At 44.3% G+C, this 22,219-nt stretch overlaps 1 protein-coding gene and 1 long non-coding RNA gene across 7 annotated transcripts in view; one reads left to right on the forward strand and one right to left on the reverse strand.

Annotated features, from left to right (window-relative positions):
* Positions 1–20,795, reverse strand: part of LOC122233608 — a 29,141-nt gene extending 8,346 nt beyond the window's left edge. For 2 of the 5 annotated variants that reach the window (XR_006211240.1, XR_006211241.1), the window contains exons 1-4: positions 20,754–20,795; positions 19,227–19,371; positions 18,474–18,528; positions 7,133–7,225 (exon numbers count right to left, since the gene is read on the reverse strand). This is a non-coding gene — a long non-coding RNA (uncharacterized LOC122233608). Of the gene's footprint in view, positions 1–7,060; positions 7,226–18,473; positions 18,529–19,226; positions 19,372–20,753 lie in introns of those variants that run through there. The other 3 variants (XR_006211243.1, XR_006211239.1, XR_006211242.1) reach the window with 3 other exon arrangements.
* LOC122233602 (leucine-rich repeat-containing protein 37A2-like) overlaps positions 26–22,219 on the forward strand; it is a 54,074-nt gene continuing 31,880 nt past the window's right edge. Inside the window, exons 1-5 of one of the 2 annotated variants that reach the window (XM_042966758.1) lie at positions 26–6,128; positions 8,396–8,467; positions 13,749–13,820; positions 17,655–17,726; positions 18,450–18,530. In XM_042966758.1, the coding sequence (XP_042822692.1) occupies positions 220–6,128; positions 8,396–8,467; positions 13,749–13,820; positions 17,655–17,726; positions 18,450–18,530 (6,206 nt within the window). In that variant the 5' untranslated portion in view covers positions 26–219. The remainder of the gene's footprint in view (positions 6,129–8,395; positions 8,468–13,748; positions 13,821–17,654; positions 17,727–18,449; positions 18,531–22,219) is intronic. The other variant, XM_042966759.1, reaches the window with a different exon arrangement.

The following is a 22,219-nucleotide window of genomic DNA, read 5'->3' on the forward strand; positions in this document are numbered from 1 at the left end:
GGGGGGAGTGGGGGGGGAGTGGTGGCCTTTGCAGGGTGGAGGGAGGCCTGGGCCCCAAGTGATTCTGGGAAAAGGGCCCGCTCTGGTGGTGCGGAGCCCATCTCCAGGGAGCTAATAAAGGTGGTGTAAATAAAGACGTCATAAATAAACGGTGGGACGTTGGCGGGGGAGGGGCGCGCAGTTGCTAAAGGTGCGCGCGCGCATCACGGGGCTGCCATAATGGTTTGGCTCCCGCTCAGGGCCCAGCGCCAGTACCCTACTCGCCTGGGTCGCTGCGCCCCGGAGCCTCCGCGTGTCATGTCCCGGCTGCGCCTGTTGGCCCCACTGCTTCTCTTTATGTGGCAACCGTTGTGGCTGCTGGTCCAGGCAGCTCAGCCTCCGGAGTGGGCCCTGGACCCTGCCCAGCTGACTTCCGACCCCCTGGAGGCGGCTGAGCCCTGGTCTTCTCGCTCCTCTGATCCCCCCCCCGAATCGCCCCAGGCACTTACACCCCCAGCTGAGCCGGGGGGCTTTAATTACCCGGGGTCCTCTGCTCCAGCCCAGATGTTGGCCCCGCCTAAGGAGTTGACCGAGACTTTGGTTCCATTCCTGGACACGGATTCGTTTGGAGAACTACCCCCAGGGCCAGATGAGGATCTGAATGACCAGCTAACCCAGCATCAAAGGCTCCCAGAGGTGGTTCCAGTGCCAGGTTGGGATCAGAATCAGACCATAGCTCCGCCTCCTCATCTCAAAAGTAAGACTAAAACTGTAGGTTTAGATCAGGCCGAAGATCACCAGTCATTTGAAATACTTGTTCCATCTCTGGATAGTCAGAGTTCAAAGCCAACAAAGTTTATTGTTTCACCCCTAAACCTGAAGAAAGATCTAGCTCAGCATCGAAGGCTTGCCAAAGTTGTTGGAACTCCAAACCAATTTGCAAATAAAGAGCACCTACAACAACAGCTGCAGGATGATTATTTAGATTCCAATATGGGTCTCCTGTATCCTGAGGAGAACCTACCTATGGGTTTCCCAGGGGGACCAGATCAACTTCCAAACTTCTCTGAGGAGGCTGAAATTCCTCCACCCTTGCAGAAGACCCCAAATCATCTAGAGTCCCCTGAGGAAGCTGAATCTTTTTTGCCCCAAGGGGAGGCTCAGGCTCAGCATCCAGAGCCCTCTGAAGAGACAGAAACATCTCTACTTGAGCAGGAGGCTCCATCTCAGCGTCCAGAGTCCCTTAAGGATGGAAATTCAGCAAACCCACAAGAAGCCCCAGCTGAGCCTTCAAGTACCCCTGAAGAGGTCGAACCTTCTTCAGTCCAGCAGGAAGCCTCAGCTCACCCTACAGAGGCCCCCGAGGAAGTGGAACCTTCTCCAACCCCCCAGGAGGCCCCTGCTCAGCCTCCAGAGCCATCTAAGGACATCATATCTCAACTGTTAGCACATCATGAAGTAAATGTGCTATCTCCAAGTCAGAGTGAAGCTCAGAAGCCAAGCTTCCCCAATGTCACTGTTAAACCTCTGGATCTTACCATAACTCTAACTCAGCCTGCGGAGCACCCTGAGGAGGCTGGACCTACCCCAGTCCAGCAGGAGGCCCCTGCTCAGCCTGCAGAGCGCCTCGAGGAGGTTGAACCTACCCCAGTCCAGCAGGAGGCCCCAACTCTAGTTCCAGAGTTCCCTATCGAGTATTTAACTCAACTTGCAGTAAGTGATGAGGTGACATCTCTACCTCTAGGTCAGTATCCAGATTATTTAATGTTTCCCAGGGTTATAGGTAAGCCTTTAGATGTGGAATTTACCACAACTCCAGGGCCTGATAAAGGTGTTGAATCTTCTATAGCCCAGCAAGAGGCCCCACCTCAGCCTCTTGAACATACTGAGGAAGCAGAACTTTCTCTAACCCAGCAAGAGACCTCGGGTAAGCCTCCAGAGGAGGTTGAGCCTTCAAGTGAGCAGGAGACCCCAGGTCAGCCTTCCGAGCCTCCTGGGGTGATTGATCCTTCTCTAAGGCAGCAGGAGACCCCAGCTCAGCCTTCAGTGCCTCCTGAGGAAGGTAAGCCTTCTCTAAGCAAACAGGAACCCCCAGCTCAGCTTCCAGACCGTTTTGGAGAAGCTGAACTTTCTCCAACCCAGGAGGAGGCCTTAGCTCAGCTTGCAGAGCTCCTTAATGAGGCAGAATCTTCAACCCAGCAGGAGACTCCAGCTCAGTCTCCAGGGGAGATAGAATCTTCTGCAACCCTGCAAGAGCAACCAGCTCAGCCTCCAGAGCTGCCTTCCAGGGAGGTGGAACCTTCTCCAACCCAGCAGGAGCACCCAGCTCAACCTCTATGGCATCATAAGATGACAGTTTCACCTCCAGGTCACTACCATGATCAACATTTAAACCTGCCCAATGTCAGTGTGAAACCTCCAGATGTGCAGCTTACCATGACTGCAGAACCCACTACAGAGGTGGGACCTTCTCCAGTTCGGCACGAGACTATAGCTCAGCCCTCAGTGCCTCTTAATGTGGAACCTTTTGAAACCCAGCATGAAGCCCCAACTCTGCCTCCACAGTCCCCTGAGGTTGAATCTTTGCCAGTTCAACAGGAGACTCCAACGCAATCTCCAGAATCTACCACACAGGAGAAACTTCCAACACAGCAGGAGACCCCAGTTCAGTATCCAGAATATCCTGGAGAAGTTGAACCTTCTACAACTCAGCAGGAGGCCCTAGCTCAGCAATCACAGGCCCCTGAGGAGGGTGAATCATCCTCAACCCAGGAGGAGGCCCCGACTCAGCTTCCAGAGGCCCAGGAAGAGGGTGAACCTTCCCCTCTCCAGGAGGAGGGCCAGGGTCAGCACCCACAGGCCTCCGAGGGGAGTGAACCACCTACAACCCAGGAGGAGGCCCCAGTTCAGCATCCACAGACCCCTGAGGAGGTTGAACCTTCTTCAACCCAGCAGGAGGCTCCAGCTCAGTATCCTCAGGCATCAGAGGAGGGTGAGCCTTTTCCAACCCAACCAGAGACCCCAACTCAGTATCCAGAGCCCCTTGAGGGGACTGAGCCTTCTCCAGCCCAGTCAGAGGCCACAACTCAGCATCCAAATCCCCGTGGGGAAGTTAAACCTGCAACCTATCAGGAGGCCCCAAGTCAGCATCCACAGACCTCTGAGGAAATTAACCCTTCTGCCACTCAACAGGAAGCCACAGCTCAACATCCAGAGCCTTCTGGTGAGGTTGAACCTTCTCCAACCCAACAGGAGGCCCCAGCTCACTCTCCAGAGCATCAGGTGGTAACAGTTTTTCCTCAAGGTCAGAATCAAGCTCAGCTCCTGCTGTTGCCTAATGTCACTGTTAAACCTGTGGATTCCTCAGTTACCATGACCTCAGAATCCACTAATGAGGTTGAAGCTTCTCCACTCCGAGAAGAGGCCTCCGCTCAGTCTGGAGTGTCCCCTGAGCAGTTGGAACCTTCTCCAATCCAGCAGGAGGTCCCACATCAGCATCCAGCGCCCCCTGAAAATGTGGAATCTTCTCCAGTCCAGCATGAAGTCTCAACTCCACCCGAAGATTTTCCTGAGGAAATTGAACTTTCTCCAAGCCAGCAGGAGAGCTCAGCTCTGCCTCAAGTGCCTGTTGCAAGTATAGAACCTTCTCCAATCCAGCAAGAGGTCCCAGCTCAGCAACCAAAGCCCAATGAGGGGGTCGAGTCTTTTCCAGTTCAGTATGAGCATCCAGCTCAGCCTCCAGGGTCCTCTACAGATGTTGTAGCTCAGTCTCCAGTACAGCATGAGGTGACATTCTCACCTCCAGGTCCAGGTGAAGATCAGCATCCAGTGTTGCCTAATATCACAGGTAAACCTGTGGATCTGAGGATTTTCCTAAGTCCCCAGGCAACTAAGGAGGTTAAACATCTTCCAGTGCAGCAGGATGTCCCTGCTCAATCTCCTATTCCCCCTGAGAAAGTTGAATTTGCTCCAGCTCAGTCCAAGCATCTTTCCCAGTCTCCAGAGTCCCCTGAAGATGAGTCTTCTCCAGGCCAACAAGAGGTCCTAGCTCAGACTCCAGACCCCCCTAAGGCTGTGGACCCTGCTTCAGGCCAACAGGAGGCCCCAGCTCAGTCTGTAGTCCCCCAGCTGGCCCCAGCTCAGCCTTCAGAGCCTCCTGAGAAGGTAGAACCATCTCCAGTTCAGCAGGAAGTCCCAGCTCAGCCTTCAGAGCCCCCTAATGAGGCAGAATCTTCTCCAACCCCGCAGGAGGCCCTGGTTCAGTCTCCTGTCCCCCAGCAGGCCCCAGCTGTATCTCCTGAGCCCCCTAAGGAGGTAGAACCTTCTCCCACACTGCAGGAGGCCCCAGCTCAGCCTTCAGAGCCCCCTAATGAGGCAGAGTCTCCAACCCAGCAGGTGGCCCCAGCTCAGTTTCCAGTCCTCCAGGAGTCCCCAGCTATGTCCCCTGAGCCCCCTAAGGAGGTGGAACCTTCTCCCACACCTCAGGAGGCCCCAGCTCAGCCTTCAGAGCCCGGTAATGAGGCAGAATCTTTTCCAACTCAGCAGGGAGCCCCAGTTGTATCCCCTGAGCCCCCTAAGGAGGTAGAACCTTCCACACAGCAGGAGGCCCCACCTCAGCCTTCAGAGCCTCCTGAGAAGGTGGAACCATCTCCAGTCCAGCAGGAAACCCTATCTCTACCTCTCGAGCCACTTAAGGAGATAGAACCTTCTCTAACACAACAGGAGGTACAAGCTCAGCCTTCAGAGGCCCCTGAGAAGGTAGAACCATCTCCAATTCTGCAGCAGTCTCCAACTCAACCTCCGGAGCCCTCTAAGGAGGCAGAAACTCCTCCAGCCCAGCAGGAGGCCCCAGTTCAGCCTCCAGAGCCACCTGAGGAGGTTGTAGCACAACCTCCAGTCCATAATGAGGTGACAGTTCCACCTCTAGGACAAGAGCAAGCTCAGCATCCAAACTTGCCCAATGTTACTGTTCAGCCTGCTGACCTGGAGCTTACTGTAACTCCAGAACCTACTGTGGAGGCTGAGCATTCTACAATCATGCAGCAGACTATAGCTCCTCCAGAGGACCTTGAGGTGACATTTCCACATTCAGAGCACATTCAGCATCCAACCTTAACTAAAGTCACAGTTAAACCTTTGGACCCAGGGCTTACCATAACTCCAGAATCCACTACAGAGACTGAACCTTCTGTAACCATGCAAGAGACCCCAACCCAGCCTCCAGAGCCACCTAAGGAGGTTGTTCAGTATCCGTCCCAACAGGAAGTGACAGTTCCTACTCCAAGTAAGGATCAAGGTCAGCAACCAACATTGCCCAGTGTCACAGCTCATCGTGTGGACTTGGGGCTTACCATAACTCCAGAACCTACTACAGAGGCTGAACATTCTACACCCGTGAAGGAGACTACAGCTCCTCCTCCAAAGGACCTTGAGGTGACACTTGCACATCCAGAGCAGGTTCAGAGTCAGCATCCAAACCTGACTGAAGTCACAGTTCCACCTATGGACCTGGAACTTACTGTAACTGCAGGATCCAGTGTGGAGACTGAACCTTCTCCAACCATGCGAGACACCCCAACTCAGCCTCCAGAGCCACCTAAGGAGGTTGTAGTTCAATATCCATTCCAGCAGGAAGTGACAGTTCCAACTCCAAGTAAGGATCAAGGTCAGCATCCAGCATCACCCATCATCCCATTTCGTCATGTGGAGCTTACTATAACTCCAGAACCTATTACAGAGGCTGAACATTCGACAACCCTGAAGAAGACTACAACTCCTCCCCCAAAGGACCCTGAGGTGACACTTGCACATCCAAAACAGGTTCAGAGTCAACATCGAAACCTGACTGAAGTCACGGTTCCACCTATGGACCTAGAAATTCCTGTAAGTCAGCAACCAGAGTCATTTGAGACAGGTTTTCCTCCAACAACTGAACATCCTGTGGTGCATTTTGTAAACTATACCTCAGAAAAGGCATACACAACTTTAACTTGGCAACCAGAACAGAATGCCACCACAAACCTCAAAATATGTGAGCGCTGTACCTGCAAAGAGGAGACACTGTCGTGTGTTGGTCTCAGCCCACAGCAGAGGCTCCGCAGAGTGCCCGTGCTGGAGCCCGACACCTACAACGGCACCTTCACCATCTTGTAAGAATCGCCTTTACTTGTTTGTTCTCTGCCTCCTGCTTGACATGGCAGTCTCTTCCTCAATGTCGTCCTGGGCCTTCCTCATCTCCCCAACCACGTTGACTGACTTTCTGTTTTTACCTTTTCTTTGTCAACTATCCCTTATCTTCATTTTCCTTTTTACTACTGTTCGCCCTTCTGCAATCTTTTACTTGTAATTGTCCTTATTCTTTTTCCTTATCCAATTTTTAGCCCCATTATTTCATTCCTTAACCTCTACTCTCCCATTTTTGCTCCATCCTCTATAATAGGATACAACAGAGTAGTGAAGAGTAGAGATTCTGGAACTAGATTGCCTGCGTTTGGGCCGAGGTCTGTCATCTATTAGCTTTGTGACTCAGTTTCCTTTTCTGTGAAATGGAAATTATGATAGTTACCATCTCATGGGATTATGGTGAGATCTAGATGAGGTAATACATATGAAGCACTTGGATCAGTGCCTGGCAAAATATGAGTGTTAGCTGTTATTATTTTGATTCCCCAGACCTCATCTTTGACGCCCGGCCTTCCACATACAGTACTCAGTTTGGGCCCAACCCAAGAGTAAGTACTATGGGCGCCACACTAGGATGAAATCGTCTTCAGAACATGAAATGACAGGTGGGAAGAAAGGAAATGGTCATAAAAAGGGAGGTGGCATGTAATTAAGTACTAAAAGAGGTACCATGGGTGTTGGAATTCAGCAGACTCTGTAATCAGCGGAGTATGGAGGTCAGGGAGAGCTGCATGGATAAGCTAACACTTTAGCTGAGACTTAAAGAGTGGCTCTGATGTGTTAAATAGAGAAAAAATGGGTATAAGTCTAGGCAAAGGCACGGCTGCAGGAATGATCAGGAATTAAGAATTAGGTTAAGCAGTTAAAGATCCAATTACGAGAAACCTTGACTATCAGCTAGAGAGGTTTGAACGTTAGATTCTGAGTTATAGAGAGCCATTGAAAGTTTTCAAGCATGAGATATACAGACCGTTGAAACAGGATTATTTTCAGTTCCCCATATAGGCCGATCTGGAGAGGAGAGCTTGATCCAGCGAGACCAGATAGAATGTTCTAACAAAACCTGGGAATAAAGTAACAAGGGGCCGACTCAGAGTGGCTGAAAAGAGTAGAAAGAAAAGCCTTGAGAGCACTGCAAAGGAGGAAGTGACAAGATAGACTAACTGATGACAGTCGCGGGTGGGGTGTGCACGGGAAAGAGAAAACTCAGATATTACTCTGAAACTTCTGTCCCAGATAAGGAGAATGATGGAAGTTGAGGCATCTTTTACCAGGGAACACAGAGCAACCAGAAGGCTTCAGGTTGACTGGAAATGTCCACCAGGCACATGGGCAGATGGGTATCTGTTTTGAATTTATTCCTGACTCCCCTGAAAAAAATGTGTATATAAACTGACCAGGTAAGCTGTTGCTGAGGGAAGAGGACAAAACTAAAGGTAAAGATTCAAAGTCATACGCAGAGTTAGCGGTTGAAACTGAACCTCAGGCATTTAATAGCTTCTCTTAAACATGTGTAATTCATGGATACATGAATTATCATGGATACTTTTTTTTGTTTTTAATGTCACAGGTATAGAGGATAAAACGTGAAAATCCCACCCCACCCTCCCTACCACTCATAAGATAACTCCTGTCACCTTTTTGGTGTGTGTCCTTCCTTCCCATCTCTTTCCTTTGCATTTTTTCCTAATTTCCTAATGAGGGGATACTTTTTAATTCCTTGCCCAGTGATTTGTTGCTTTTCCCTATACAATATGTCTAAGAAATCTTTCCATGTTAGTTATTCTAATTTCTAACTTCCCTTATCCTTCTAACACCTAGAGAGGTTTCAGTAGAGGGCTTCTTTACATTTGTTTGCTGATAATGGTAAATTTTTTACCATTTTTTTCGTTGAGTTATTATTTTCTCATTGATTTGTGGAAGGAACCATTTTAGACACATAAGTGATTTGGGGAAAAAAAATACTTATCTCCAGAGTAATTAACAGGCGTTATCTACCCAAGGAATGGAACAAATAGGAAGTTCAGGTGCTAAGGAGCTGGCTTGTTTGTGCCAGTGGCCCCACGCTATCTCTTTATTAATTGCACCACCTGGGATGCTGATAGCCGCGGAAATTAGAAAGTTGGCATTTACTGCATTGGAATATTCCCCACAAGGTTGCCAGTGATTCTTTTATTTATTCTGTTCATTCCTTTCCTACCTATTCAAGGATCTGAACTGTGTTTCTTCACAGAAATTTCCAAGGAAACTCTATTTCTCACATTGATGAAAATGTATGGAAGGGATACCGTTGGGTAGAGAAACTGTGAGTATATTCTCTCCAAATACGAATACAAAAAAAAAAAAAAAAAAAAACTAACTGCATTCTAAGGTCCTTCTTGGTCCAGAACTTTGAAGTCAGTAGCTCTGAGGAAAGGTGTTTCCCCTTCCATATCCCAACTCGACCTCTACCGATTGCAATTCTGTGTTAATTTTTTTTTTAACGTTTATTTATTTTTGAAACAGAGAGAGACAGAGCATGAACGGGGGAGGGTCAGAGAGAGGGAGACAGAGAATCTGAAACAGGCTCCAGGCTCTGAGCTGTCAGCACAGAGCCCGACGCAGGGCTCGAACTCACGGACCGCGAGATCATGACCTGAGCTGAAGTCGGCCGCTTAACCGACTGAGCCACCCAGGCGCCCCATCTGTGTTTATTTTAAAAATTAAATTTGGCAGGTTCCCTTTAAAATTAGAATCAATTTCAACTTATTTTCCATTATACAAGGAATACGTGATTATAGTCTCAATATATAAAAATGAAATAACAGGGGGGCCTGGGGGGCTTATTCGGTTAAGTGTCCAACTTCGGCTCAGGTCATAATCTCAACGGTTCGTGGGTTCAAGCCCCACGTTGGGCTCTGTGTTGACAGCTCAGAGCCTGGAGCCTGCTTCGGATTCTGTCTCCCTCTCTCTCTGCCCCTCTCCTGCTCATTCATTCCCTCTCTCTCTCTGTCTCAAAAATAAATAAACATTAAAAAAATTTTTTTTGATGAAATAACAGATCTAGTGAACACCTGCCTTATGTTCTAATCCCCCCACTGCTGGGATAGCCACTACTCTGGATTTAGTATATATCCTTCCAGACCTTTTTCCATGCATTTGCCTACATACATATTTACAGCAAAATAGGTTTGTTGTGTGATTTTCTTATCTTTTTTTTACATAAATTGTAACATCCTACAACTCGATTCTTTTGCTTCGTGGTATGTCTTAGACTTTTTTTCTTCCAGTACATAGAGGGTTACCCCATCCATGCAAGCTGCTGCATAATATTCCATAGTATGAGTGTATTACGATTTAGTAATTCCCCTCCTGATGGATGTTTAGGCTGTGTCCAGTTTTCTTATTACATGCATTGCTGCATGGACCACCTCATACATGCATCTTTGTGTACGTGGGTGGGTATTTCTGTAGAATAGATCCCTGGAAATGGAACTGTTGGGATGAAGACGATGTCGATATATACAATTTTAATTGCCCTCAAAAAAGGTGTGCCAATTTACACACCAATCCATACACCATGACAGCATTCATTTCCTCCTACCCTCCCACTCTTGGATATTCTCCATTTCTTGGCTGATCTGGTGGGTGAATAAAATGGGTCCCTTCTGAATTTGAATTTTTCTGATTACGTATACATTTAAATATCTCTGTATGTTTCCTGGGCATTTGTGTTTCTTGTCTGAATTTTCTGTCCTTTGCCAATTTTTTTGTTATCTTTTTTTTAAATTGATTTGTAGAAAAAGTCAGTGTAGACACAAGTAATTTTGGAAACAATATTATACTCAAAGTAACTGACTGGCATTTTTCATGACAGATTGTGTGTCATATCATTAGTTCAACTTGGGTAGATAAGTCATAAATGACTTCTGAATTAATAATAAAAGACATAACAGTCATAGTAATCTAAATGTAGGGATTATGATCCCCCTAAAGTAGATTCCCCCCTGCCCCTTAGTCTGATAACCTTACTGGTAAGGGACAAATGGTAGAACAAGGTAGTTGTTTTCTTATGAATTTTATGAATTTCTTAAGTACTATATATAGTTTATATTTTCTCATGATAGTATCTAACTTGGAGATCTTATTTCCCAAACTTGTAAGAAAAATGAAAGTAATTTGGCACACGGAACAAGAGAGAGTGGAGAGAGTGGGTAGGCTGAGGGACAGGGGTAGGAGAAAAACTTTGAATTGTGTATTATATACCTTTGGAATTCTGAGCCATGCAAATATATATTACCTATTAAAAAAAATAAACTGAAATTAAAAAAATATTTTTTGAAAAGCGTGTATTTGGTAGTTTATATACTAGAAGATGAATCTGGTAAGATTTGATGATTCTTAAAAAATTTTTAAATGTTTATTTATTTTTGAGAGAGAGAGAGAGAGAGAGAGAAAGAGAGTGAGTGAGCAGGGAAGGGGCAGAGAGAGAGGGAGACACAGAGTCCAAAGCAGGCTCTAGGCTCCGAGCTGTCAGCACAGAGCCTGATGTGGGGCTCGACCCCACAAACTGTGAAATGATGACTTGAGCCGAAGTCAGACACTTAACCAACTGAGCCACCCAGGTGCCCCAAGATTTGATGATTTCTAATTCAGCTTGAGGGTTATGCCTTGTAAGACAGAAGTTTTTAACTATGGGTCAATAGTCCCCTGGGGCAGGATTTTTAACCTTTTTTTCTATATATCAAATTTTTAAAAAAATTTTTTTTAACATTTATTTATTGCTGAGAGACAGAGCATGAACAGGGGAGGGGCAGAAAGAGAGGGAGACACAGAATTGGAAGCAGGCTCCAGGCTCTGATCTGTCAGCAGAGAGCCCAATGTGGGGCTCGAACCCACGAACCGTGAGATCATGACCTGAGCTGAAGTTGGACACTTAACAGACTGAGCCACCCAGGCACCCTTCTATATATGTATTGATGATCTGCAGAAGCTTATGTTCTTGGGATAATGTTTTCAAATGTATAATAAGTTAAAATATATAGGAAAAGGAAATTATGTGGAAATAGAGTTTTCAAAAAATTTTTAAAAAGATTAGTGATATAGCAATAAATCTGCTTCTGTTAGAATATTAAATAACAAAATATAATGGTACGCCTACTAACTATTATAACTTCAAGGTACTGATGAGAATAAATGATATTTTGAGATATCCACGCCAAATATGTGATATGAAAATATCTGATTTCTGCTGGGGACCAAATTAACTACACTAATCTGTGGTTTGTTGCCTGCATTCATAATGGAAGGAAATGCTAATTCTAGTTAGAGGTTTGTGAAAATAGAGATGTGATTCTATTTTCCATCCAAGTTTGGCACCCACAAATTCAGTCCATTCTATTCACGGACCTGAGCCCTAAAGGGATGGTCTGCAAATTGAAATCGCATGCACACCTTTGCACGTATTCAAGAAAGTGCAGTTTTCTAGGGAAAGGGTCCATTCCATAGCTTTTATGAAATTCTCAAAAGGTTCTTGTCTCAAAAGATTGAGTCACAAATTGGGGCGGAGGTGGAGAAAGACATTTGTTTTCCTGTGAAGTTGTACTTATTCTCATAAATGATGATAAATGAATGATTTGTTTTAATTAAAAGTAGTATATTTGCAAATTGATACCTGTCACTTTCTGAATTCATTCAACAAATATTTATGGAGCATCTCCTATGTCCCAGGAACTGTTTTACATGCCAGGGATATAAGCTCAAGAACAAAACTGACCAAATATCCCACTTGTCAAGGGGTTTACAAATATATAATATAAAAACAAATATGTAAATATAATAAATACATAGAATTTCAAGTATTGGTAAGAAATCAGTGGCCAGATCTCTCAAGTTTTCTAATTTATTCAACGACCGTTTCTGCTGCTCATAGACTGAGTTTTTTACTAATGATAATACTTTTCATTCATATAATCTTGAGTTGGTTCTTTTTATTAGATGTACTGTTTACCTCTGTCTGAGGATATATTAATGATGCCATTCTAAATTTTGTATACTGTTTATTTTTGAGAGAGAGAGAGAGAGAGTGAGAGACAGAGTGCAAGTTGGGGAGGGGCAGAGAGAGAGGGAGACACAGAATCTGAAGCAGGCTCCAGGCTCTGAGCTTCAGCACAGAGCCCAGTGCAGGGCTTGAACCCATGGACTGCAACCTGAGCCGAAGTCGGATGCTTAACCGACTGAGCCACGCAGGTGCCCCATTAATGTTGGTATTCTCAAATCCTTTTGTGTTTTCTCTGTTAACTGTGTCATTGACTATAAGCTGTTATATTTGTTTTTTATTTTCTGTCCTGAATAGAATTGGCTTTCTCACTCCATTTGGTCATTCCTGAGTGCAATTTATCTTTGTAGTTGAGATTTGACTTGCTTCTGTTTTCTGGTCCTAAGGAAGAGGTGAAATGAACCACGGGGCTTGTTATTGGTGACAGGTCCCCCTGAGAGTTAAAGAAGAGGTGGGAGGTGACTTCTAATGGCTAGTCAGAGTGTATACCCTTCCTCCAGGGTTCTGGGACCCTGCCCCCTTCTAACACCAATGGCTCCTGCCTGGAAGAAAACACCCTTTGCTGCCAGATCCAAGGAGGAAGGATGTGGGGTTGATGTGCTGTCCTTGGTCCTACTGCAGTATCCCAGCTAATCACCCTGTAGGTGGCTCCAAGGCATTTCTGGTGGGGAGTGTTTGTAGAGCTACTCCCTTGGCTTTGAGCTAAGGTTGTGGATTTTCTAATTGTATCTTTTCTAATCATCCTTAGGGACTTTGGTGGAGTTTGGAGTTTGGTAGAGACTTGGCATGTTTCAGTCTGCCAGCTTGAAATAGCACAACCTCTTAGGAAGACAATTTTGTACCCCTGTTAAATCCTGGAGAAACTTAGGCAAATGTGTACTAGGATATAAACAGAAAAATGTCCAAAGCAGCACTGTTTATAATAACTAAAGATTAGAAAAATCTGGTATCCACCAACAGTAGAATGAACAAATAGTGTTACACGGGTATTTACTCTATACTTATTAAACTGAGCATTTATGTTATGTGCATTTTATGCACATTTTTAGTTCTCACAGATATTTTTTAGATGGGGAAAAAAATTAGATGGCTTTACTTGTAGCACTGATATGGTTATAAATAGGGCTTCCACAATAAAATTTGGGAAAAGAGAGGAGGAAGTGGCAGTTCTGTCCATGTTTTTGCCACTCAGGGCTGGGTTCTAACAGAGATTTTGTGATCCAGAGAGTAGGCATTAAATGTACATTTTGGTGTGAAGAGTGGATAGGGGTGTGTGTGTGTGTGTGTGTGTGTGTGTGTGTGTGTGTGTGTGAGAGAGAGAGAGAGAGAGAGAGAGAGAGAGAGAGAGAGAGAGAGGGAGAGACAAAGGAGTATGTGAGAAGAAAAGATTTGAATCAAACAGCAGAGATCACCATCCCTACATTAAATAAGAATTAGTGTATTTGGTGGCACCATTACCCAGGTTTCTCTCACATCTAGCGGTCCTGTGTAGCAAATAGTTGTAGTTATTTTTGCATTTTGACCCAGAAATGACCTTTTCATTTTGCAGAATTCTCAGGGACAATTATCTGACCGAATTACGTAAAGACACATTTGAAGGCCTGCTATCCCTCCAGTATTTGTAAGTTAATCAGTTCATCATTTATTATGAGTTTTTAGTTATATTATTTATTAAAAAATACAGGGTTCAAATTGGATAATTGCAACAATTTCTTCTAACAGTAGAATTCTATAATTCTCTCTATTAAATTCTATAACTCTGTAAGTCTGTGGGGACCCAGCCCATCTCTAGCATTAAATACCTCCTATGCATTTTCAACTTTTTAATTTTATAGACAAGATATAGGAAAAAGCCCTTCAGTTGTAGAGGAAAAGGGGTAATGAAGTCTGAGCAATTATGGACACCCATATGAACCTTGTTATGTAAGTGTTCATATACCATCTGCTTTTATTTATATTTATTATTTATGGCCCATGGATCAAATCCTGTGTATGGTCTGTCTTGATACAACCTATGAGTTCAGAATGATTTTCATGTTCTTAAAGGGCTGTAAAAGAGAAAAGAAGAGAAAGAAACAGAGAATATGTGACAGAGACCGTATATGGCCTGCAAAGCCTAAAATATTTACTGTCTGGCCTTTACAGAAAAGGTTTGAAAAAGTTGGCTTAGTAAAATGAGAGGAATTGAAGTTAACCTCAAATTGTCACCTACAAGACAAGAAAATATAGAACACTTACATTAATTTGAATGCCATTAACCCAGAATTTTTAAATAATTTAATCTAAATTAAATATTTAAATATTAAATATTTAACTAAGCAGGTGAATTATGTAAGCAGTATTACCAAGTACATATTAAATTATTAAGAGATTAAGGATTTCAGTGTGGGAAATTTTATTAGTTTATTTTTTTATTATTATTTTTTATGTCATTTATTGTTAAGTTAGCTAACATACAATGTGCACTTGGCTTCAGGAGTAGATTCCTGTGATCAGTGTGGAAATTCTTATGCCACCATAAAAATAGATGTTTAAAATGATGGTTAAGGGGTTGGGGCTCCTGGGTGGCTCAGTTGGTTGGGCGTCCGACTTTGACTCAGGTCGTGATCTCACAGTTTGTGGGTTCGAGCCCCGTGTCGGGCTCTGTGCTGACAGCTCAGAGCCCGGAGCCTGTTTCAGATTCTGTCTCCCTCTCTCTCGGCCCCTCCCCCACTCATGCTCTGTCTCTGTCTCTCTCAAAAATAAATAAACATTAAAAAAATGATGGCTAAGGGGCACGTGGCTGTCTCAGTCATTAGAGTCTGCAACTCTTGATCTCGAGGTTGTAGGTTAGAGCCCCATGTTAGGTATAGAGATTACTTAAAAAAAATGAAACCTTTAAAAATATAATGATGGTTAAGTGGTATAGTTAGAAATGTTTACACTAAACAAACATCAGAAATGCCTCTAACTTTGCTAATTACAGAATAAACATCTCTCCAGCCTCATTGTCAAGGAAGAAATGTTTGCATATATCTCTGTACATTAGACATACAGAGATACTAATGTTCTTTGCTATGGAGGTTCAGTGTTTATTCTTTGTCCATGCCATGCAAAGCTGTGTATTTCATTAATCCTTTTTTAAAAATTTTTTTAATGTTTATTTATTTTTGAGAGAGAGAGAGACAGAGTATGAGCAGGGTAGGCACAGAGAGAGAGGGAGACACAGAATCCGAAGCGGGCTTCAGTCTCTGAGCTGTTGGCCCAGAGCCCGATGCGGGGCTCGAATTCATGAGCAGTGAGATCATGACCTGAACCGAACGAAGTCAGATGCTCAATTGACTAAGCCATCCAGGCGCCCCTCATTAATCCTTATTAATGATGTGCTTTAGAAAATAGATTCTTCTTGCAAATGTGGAAGGCTTAAGGGTAGTGAGTAAAAAGAATCTCATATGACACTAAAAATAGTCCTTCAAATTATCAAACCTTCCAAGTCTTAGGGGACAACCACTTTGTATTGGTCTTCTTGGCTACCTCTGCCATCTGGGCTCCAAACGTTACAAACACAGTTTGGAGAAAAACAAAAGAGACAAACTGCGCAATGGATAGGGCCTTTCATTATTTCTACTATGAGGTACTTTGTAAGCCAATTATTTCATGTCAGGTGAAGTGTTCTCATTCATTCATTCATTCAAAAAAAATGTGAATCAAAACCTAAAAAAGAATGTGACAGGCCCTATGCCCAGTACCATAGGCACGCAGATGGTTAAGACAGGCTTCCCACCCTTGTAGGAACTCATGATTTCACAGGGAAAATAAACAGAAGCTTAAACCATAACGCCTAAGCACTAAATGGATGATGAAGCACTGACAAAGTGCAGAAGAGGGAGCCACAAAGTCATAAAACCACATTTCTTTTCAGTCGTTTTGCTCCTTCTACTCACTACCCAGCTGTTAATTTATTTTATAAATATTTGAGTTTGTTCTTTGTCCATGCATCAGTTTTAAACACAGTAGACAACGCAGATGAGCAAGACTAGTCCATACTTTCATGGAGTTTATGCCCAGAGGAAATGGAATGCCAGAATAACTATATTAAGAAGAAATTGGGGCACCTGACCGGCTGAGTCAGTAGAGCATGCGACTCTTGATCTCAGGGTCGTGAGTTCAAGCCCCAGGTTGGGCGTGGAGTCTACTTTAAAAAATTAAAAGAAGGAGAAGAAGGAGGAGGAGGAGAGGGGGAGGGGAAGAAATGGATTTGGGCAATGAGAAGTATAAGTTGTTTTTGGAACACAGAAGAGGGGGGAAGACTTCAAGTTGGATCAGGGAAGTTACTAGAGAAATGCTGTTTGAACAGAACCTTGAATGGCTATGACGTATCATCAGATAGACATCTTGGGAAGAATATGCTTGCAAGATAGAGTGAGTGAAAGGCAAAATGCAGGAGAAATTTCTTTGGTATCTGTAGAGTAGGAAACTAGAGCCGGATTTAGGATTTTGAAGGCCTTGGATAATATGCCAGGCTACCGTGTTATCACAGCAGTGCTCTAGGACAAACTTTAGACTGCACCAGGGTCACCGGGAGGCCTTGTCAGAACACAGGTTCCACCTCCACAGTTCCTGATTCACTCAGTCCAGAGTAGAGCTGAGAATTTGCATCTTGAGTAAGTTCCCAAGTGACTCTGATATTTGAGAACCACTCCTGGAGAATTAATCTGGTGACTGTGTGCAGTATAGATTAGAATGGGAGAGACCAGAGATGAAAATGCCAGTCAGAAGATGGTGGTACCCATGTAGGTGGAAAGTGAGGGACTCGGCTGAAATCCATGGAAATAAGAGGGTCAACCATAATCAAGAATGGGTGTTTCCAAATAAAAATCCAGGACCATGTTGTTTTTTTGTTGGCCCCACTTGCAGCTGAAGCAATTGATAAATTCATAGACCGTTTAGGCAACGTACAACCAAAAATAAATTTCTATTAATATGATAATATAATTCTGAGTTCGTTCAAAGTTAGGTATTGATTAGAGGAGTAACTTCTTTTCAAGTTAAATGAAAAGGTATCTTTTACCTCTTCTGGTATTGACTTGGTGTCAAGAAATAGAACTAAACCAGGAAGGTGTGCTAATGTGAGAATATCCCTTTTAATATTAGAAATTATATGTGGAGATCACAACTTTGAGCTCATAATTTAGAAATTGATGAGGCCACAAACAGTCATTTAATCAATTCTTCTGCTCTCAGGAAAGATTACTTCCAAGATCTATCAAGATCTATAGTTGTATATTTTATGTATGAAGATCACAAAGGTGAGACTCTTAAGAAAGGTGAGGACAGGGTTAGGGGCTCTGGAAGGTTCAAATAACAATTCCTAATACTCAGAGTTTAGCCAAAAGCTACTTATTCAATACTACCATCCTACTAATTAGATATCTTATAGCTAATTGAGGCAATATTTTCCTTTTCCTTTTCCTAGAGATTTATCCTGCAATAAAATACAATTTATTGAAAGACGTACATTTGAATCACTGCCTTTTTTGAAGTTTATGTAAGTTACAAATATAATTTCATTATATTTGGAATTTGTATTAAACTTAATTGTAAACCTCTTTGTTATTCATTTTGAATGAATGAAACTTTATTAGTCGAAAGCTACTAAAATTATGTAGCAAATCTTTTTTGTCTGTGGCAAAGTTTGGTGTGAGAGTTTTTATAGAGATCAGAGTGAATCGTTCTAGAGCAGCAGTTCTCTGCCAGGGTGATTTTGCATCCAGGTGACACTTGGTAGTGTCTGGAGACATTTTTGATTGTCAGACTGTAGATGTGCTCCTGGCATCTAGTGGGTGGAGGCCAGGGCTGCTGTCACACCCTACAGTTCACAGGGCAGCACCCCCCCCCCCCATAACAAAGATTATCCAACCATAAATCTCAACAGTGCTAAAGTTGTGAAACGTTTTTCTAGAGAAATAAACTTACTTCTCTAGAAAAAAATACTTACTTAACACAAGTATTTATTGAGCATTTACTGATTTGTATCTAATGCACCACATGTATAAACATGAAAGTATAAATCTTTCATGCAAATATTTTTTTAAAAAGGCAAGTATCTTTCCTAGTGAGATTTCTTTAGTGTATGGAGAGAGTATTGTGGTTATGTTTCATTATCTATAAATTAGAATCACTGCCAAAGGATAAATATTCTGAAAGAATATCTTTTTTTTCTCTTTGTTTGTGTCTTGTTTTTTGTGTGTGTGTGTGTGTGTGTGTGTAGAAATCTTCGTTGCAATTTACTCACCAAACTGAGCTTTGGAACATTTCAGGCCTGGCATGGGATGCCGTTTTTACACAAGCTGTAAGTGAAATAGAAAATGAATACATGTAAAAAAAAAAAAAACAAAAAAAAACTACATGTAAAAATATCATACAGTGATTGGTTAGGTGTGTGTTAATAAACCCAGTATGAATTCTGGAAAGTAGGTCTTAAAATCCATTTTTTTTTTCAAATGAGGAAACTAAGGTACAAAGAGGCCAAGGGACTTGTCTTAACTCCTAAATGGCACTCTCTGCCCTCCCTCGTACCCAGCTTTGTGTGGGCAATGAAAGCCCCAAGCAAGTAACACCCAAGTCAGTATTATCATGGGAATTCGTGACAGTGATGCTTCCCCAAGGTGTGCATGGTCCTTGAAATCCACTTTTGAATTTAACTTTGATTCCTGCTCATGTGCAAGTTTCCTATGCAAAAGAGAACTTCAAAGAACTAAGTTTAGCACAGAGTTCTCCAGGCAGCAAAAGGTGTGGGTGCTTCTTGAGCCATGAGGAAAGCAGAAAGAACTCCTGAATGCCTGCCACAGGGCACTGCTCTCCATGTGTTTTCTTTCCTGACCACTCTTCAATTAAGAAGTGTGTTATTCCCTTTCAGCCGGAAAATTCTGTGATTTCTCTGTAAAAAAGCAAATCATACTGGACATGTTCAGTGGCCTGAGGGGGATTTTTAGACTCAAGGTTGAAGACCCTCCTCTAAAGCAGACGCTGGAAAAGACTGTCTTACTGTCTTGTGGTTCAGAAATCCGATTTCACAGCTTATCTTCCATTAGATGAAAGTGTTTACGGTGTGTCCGGAGCTGGAGTAAGTTCCTGCGGGTGCCCAAGAGCAGGGGCCTCCTCTCTCCTCTCATTAATTTGCTGATGCCTAACTTGGGGAAAGAATACTGAGGGTCAGTTTTTTGTTTTGCCGGCATGCCAGAGAACGGGCTCATTGAGTTTCTCCACCAAGAGGTTTTAGTGGTGTCAATATAATGTCTTAAAACTCACCACCTCTACTAAGCATCTTATAACACCGAGAGTCTCTTCTAAGAATCTGAATTTCATAGTTATGTAGGCAATACAGGACAAAATAGGGTGGAATCCGTTGATAACAATGAATGAATTCATTGAAAAACACTCAGTGCCACGCGCACTCTGTGTCGACAGTGTACTAAGTACTGGGGGTACAAAGAATACACAGGGACTGTCCCCAAGAATCTTTCATACTGGAAGGAGAAAAAGATGGCCGTTGATGGGAAAACGTATGTGAGCCATGCTGGCATCAGTGCAGCAGGGTAACGAGCTAGGGGGTGACAAAGTAGGGGATGGTTGTGGAATAGAAAAGATTTGTCGTGGACAAGGCAACAACTTGCTTGTGTTGAGTTTTCACGTTCATCTTGATGAAGTTTTGGGGAGATGGTGGGGAGTCGGGAGCCGACGGCCAAGAAAGAATTCTTGAACATGTCTTTGGTGCAAAAAGGCGATTTTATGAAAGCACAGGGACAGGACCGTGGGCAGAAAGAACTGCACTGGGGTTGTGAAGAGTGACAGGTTATATGCTATGGAATTGGGAGGTCAAGTCAAAAGGGAAGTCTCCAGAGGGACTGTGATATGTGAAAGAGGACTCCTAAGATACCAGAGGCCTTGCTATTGTCAAGCTAAGGTTGTTTTTCCCTCTAGCAAAGCATTAAGACAGTAGGGAGTTCCTGGAGAAATATTTTATTTGCCTGCCTCAAGTATCTGTCAATAGGCTGCAGGTTATAAGGAAATTTAATTTTACCTGAGATTTCCTTCTTGCCTTTGTTCCCCATATCACTATGGAGGGGTGATGTTGGGGCTCCAGGAAGCTGATTCTGTAGGTTTCTGGCGATTAGGCTATTGATAAGATTGCCTTTTTCTTGTAATTTACTAAGCTATTTGTAAACTGATGGAAACTCCTATCTTGCCCGACTGAGATCTCTTATCAGTTAACCATTTGTTTTCTTTCCTTTCCTTTGTCCTCGAGCAGCCAGAATCACACATATCCCACCTGGGGCGGGGGCATGTGCTAACTTGTATTTTGCCCTCAACTTGCCTCATGCTCCCTCATCGATCTTACATGACAGAAAAAGGTAATTAAAGAACCAGAGCTAGCTGGTATTGAGAATAAATTAATACTCATGTCATGTGTGTTATGCCCAGAATTCGTGATCCCCAAATCCCGCCAGGGAGCCGAGTCCGATGTAAAAGCAAAAGAGCCTTTATTCGAGCTAGCTCGAGCTCAATCCCCTACCTGCACTGATGCAGAGGTGAGATACCGGGGAGAGAGAGCCAGTTTCAAAAGGACAAAGGTTTTATTGGGGCCTAGGGGCAGTTGGTGAGGTAATGGCTGTGGCCTCAGCCGATTGGCTGGGGAAGGGTCCTGGGGGAAGGGTCCGAGTCCTGTTAGGCAGGTGGCGGGGGAGGGGGGGGGTTACTCAAGGGAAGGAGGTGTGGTCAAGGTGAAGGACACAGAACAAGATGGAGTCCGCTGGCGTAGGCCCGCCCTTTCATTCCCCCCTTGTCATGTAGCTTAGGGACCCAATCATGGGACCGGCTGCATTTATGGTGACAAGGGGAACAGAGTTTGGAGGTTTACGCAAAGTTCTGGGAACCAAGTGTCCCTGGGGTGGCTCTGGGACGTCTGATTAAGTATTGTCCCCGAGCTGGTGTCTATGATCTGCCAGGTGATGTTTTGGGGGGCGTGGGGACTCCCGGCAGCATGAGCAATGACAAGCAGAGTTAACAGAGTTACCAATATTAGGTGGGCCGAATGCGCTGTAGCTTGAGCTTGAGCAGGCTGTGTTGGTCCCGACTGATGGCCCATCGCGTGACTACGTCCTTCCGGATGGAGGAGGGGTCCGCTGGCCGAGCGTGGGTGTGATGGACCCAGGTCGCGATGCCGTCTACCTTGAGAGTGGTGGGGGTTGTCAACACCACGATGTAGGGTCCCTTCCAGCGCGGCTCGAGAGTCTCTTGGTGGTGCCTCTTGACGTAGACCCAGTCTCCCGGCCTATACTGATGAGGTGTCCGGATCGGGCCAGCCTCTTGGATGGCACGGAGGCGCGGCCAAATGTCCTCGTGCGCCCTCTGGAGCCCGCTCAAGGAAAGAAAAAGTTCTTGATCTTTAAAGTCAGCAATAAGTTCAGCTCGAAGGCTGGGAATAACAGGGGGTGGCCTGCCAAACATGATCTCGTAGGGAGTAAAACCCAGAGTGTAAGGAGTGTTTCTAACCCGGTAAAGGGCATACGGTAGGAGAGTCACCCAGTCCCCGCCAGTCTCCATGGTTAATTTGGTAAGGGTCTCTTTTAGGGTTTTATTCATTCTTTCTACCTGTCCTGAGCTCTGGGGCCTATAAGCACAATGTAATTTCCAGTTTGCCCCCACCGCCTTGGCTACTGCCTGTGTTACCTGCGAGATAAAAGCTGTTCCATTGTCTGATCCTACCATGGCAGGAAAACCATACCTGGGTAAGATGTCTTCTAGTAGTTTCTTAGCCACCGTCTGAGCCGTTTCATGCTTGGTTGGGTATGCCTCCACCCAGCCAGAGAAGGTGTCTGTAAATACTAAAAGGTATTTATAACCATACTTTCCTGGTTTGACTTCAGTGAAGTCGACTTCCCATTGGGCTCCCGGTCTGGTGCCTCTGAGCCTGGTTCCTTTTTTATTTGATGTGGCTCTCGCGTTGGTGAGTTGGCAGGTCTTGCAGGCAGATACAAC

This window comes from Panthera tigris, chromosome E1 (assembly GCF_018350195.1).
Source record: "Panthera tigris isolate Pti1 chromosome E1, P.tigris_Pti1_mat1.1, whole genome shotgun sequence".
NCBI classification, from domain to species: Eukaryota; Metazoa; Chordata; class Mammalia; order Carnivora; family Felidae; genus Panthera; species Panthera tigris.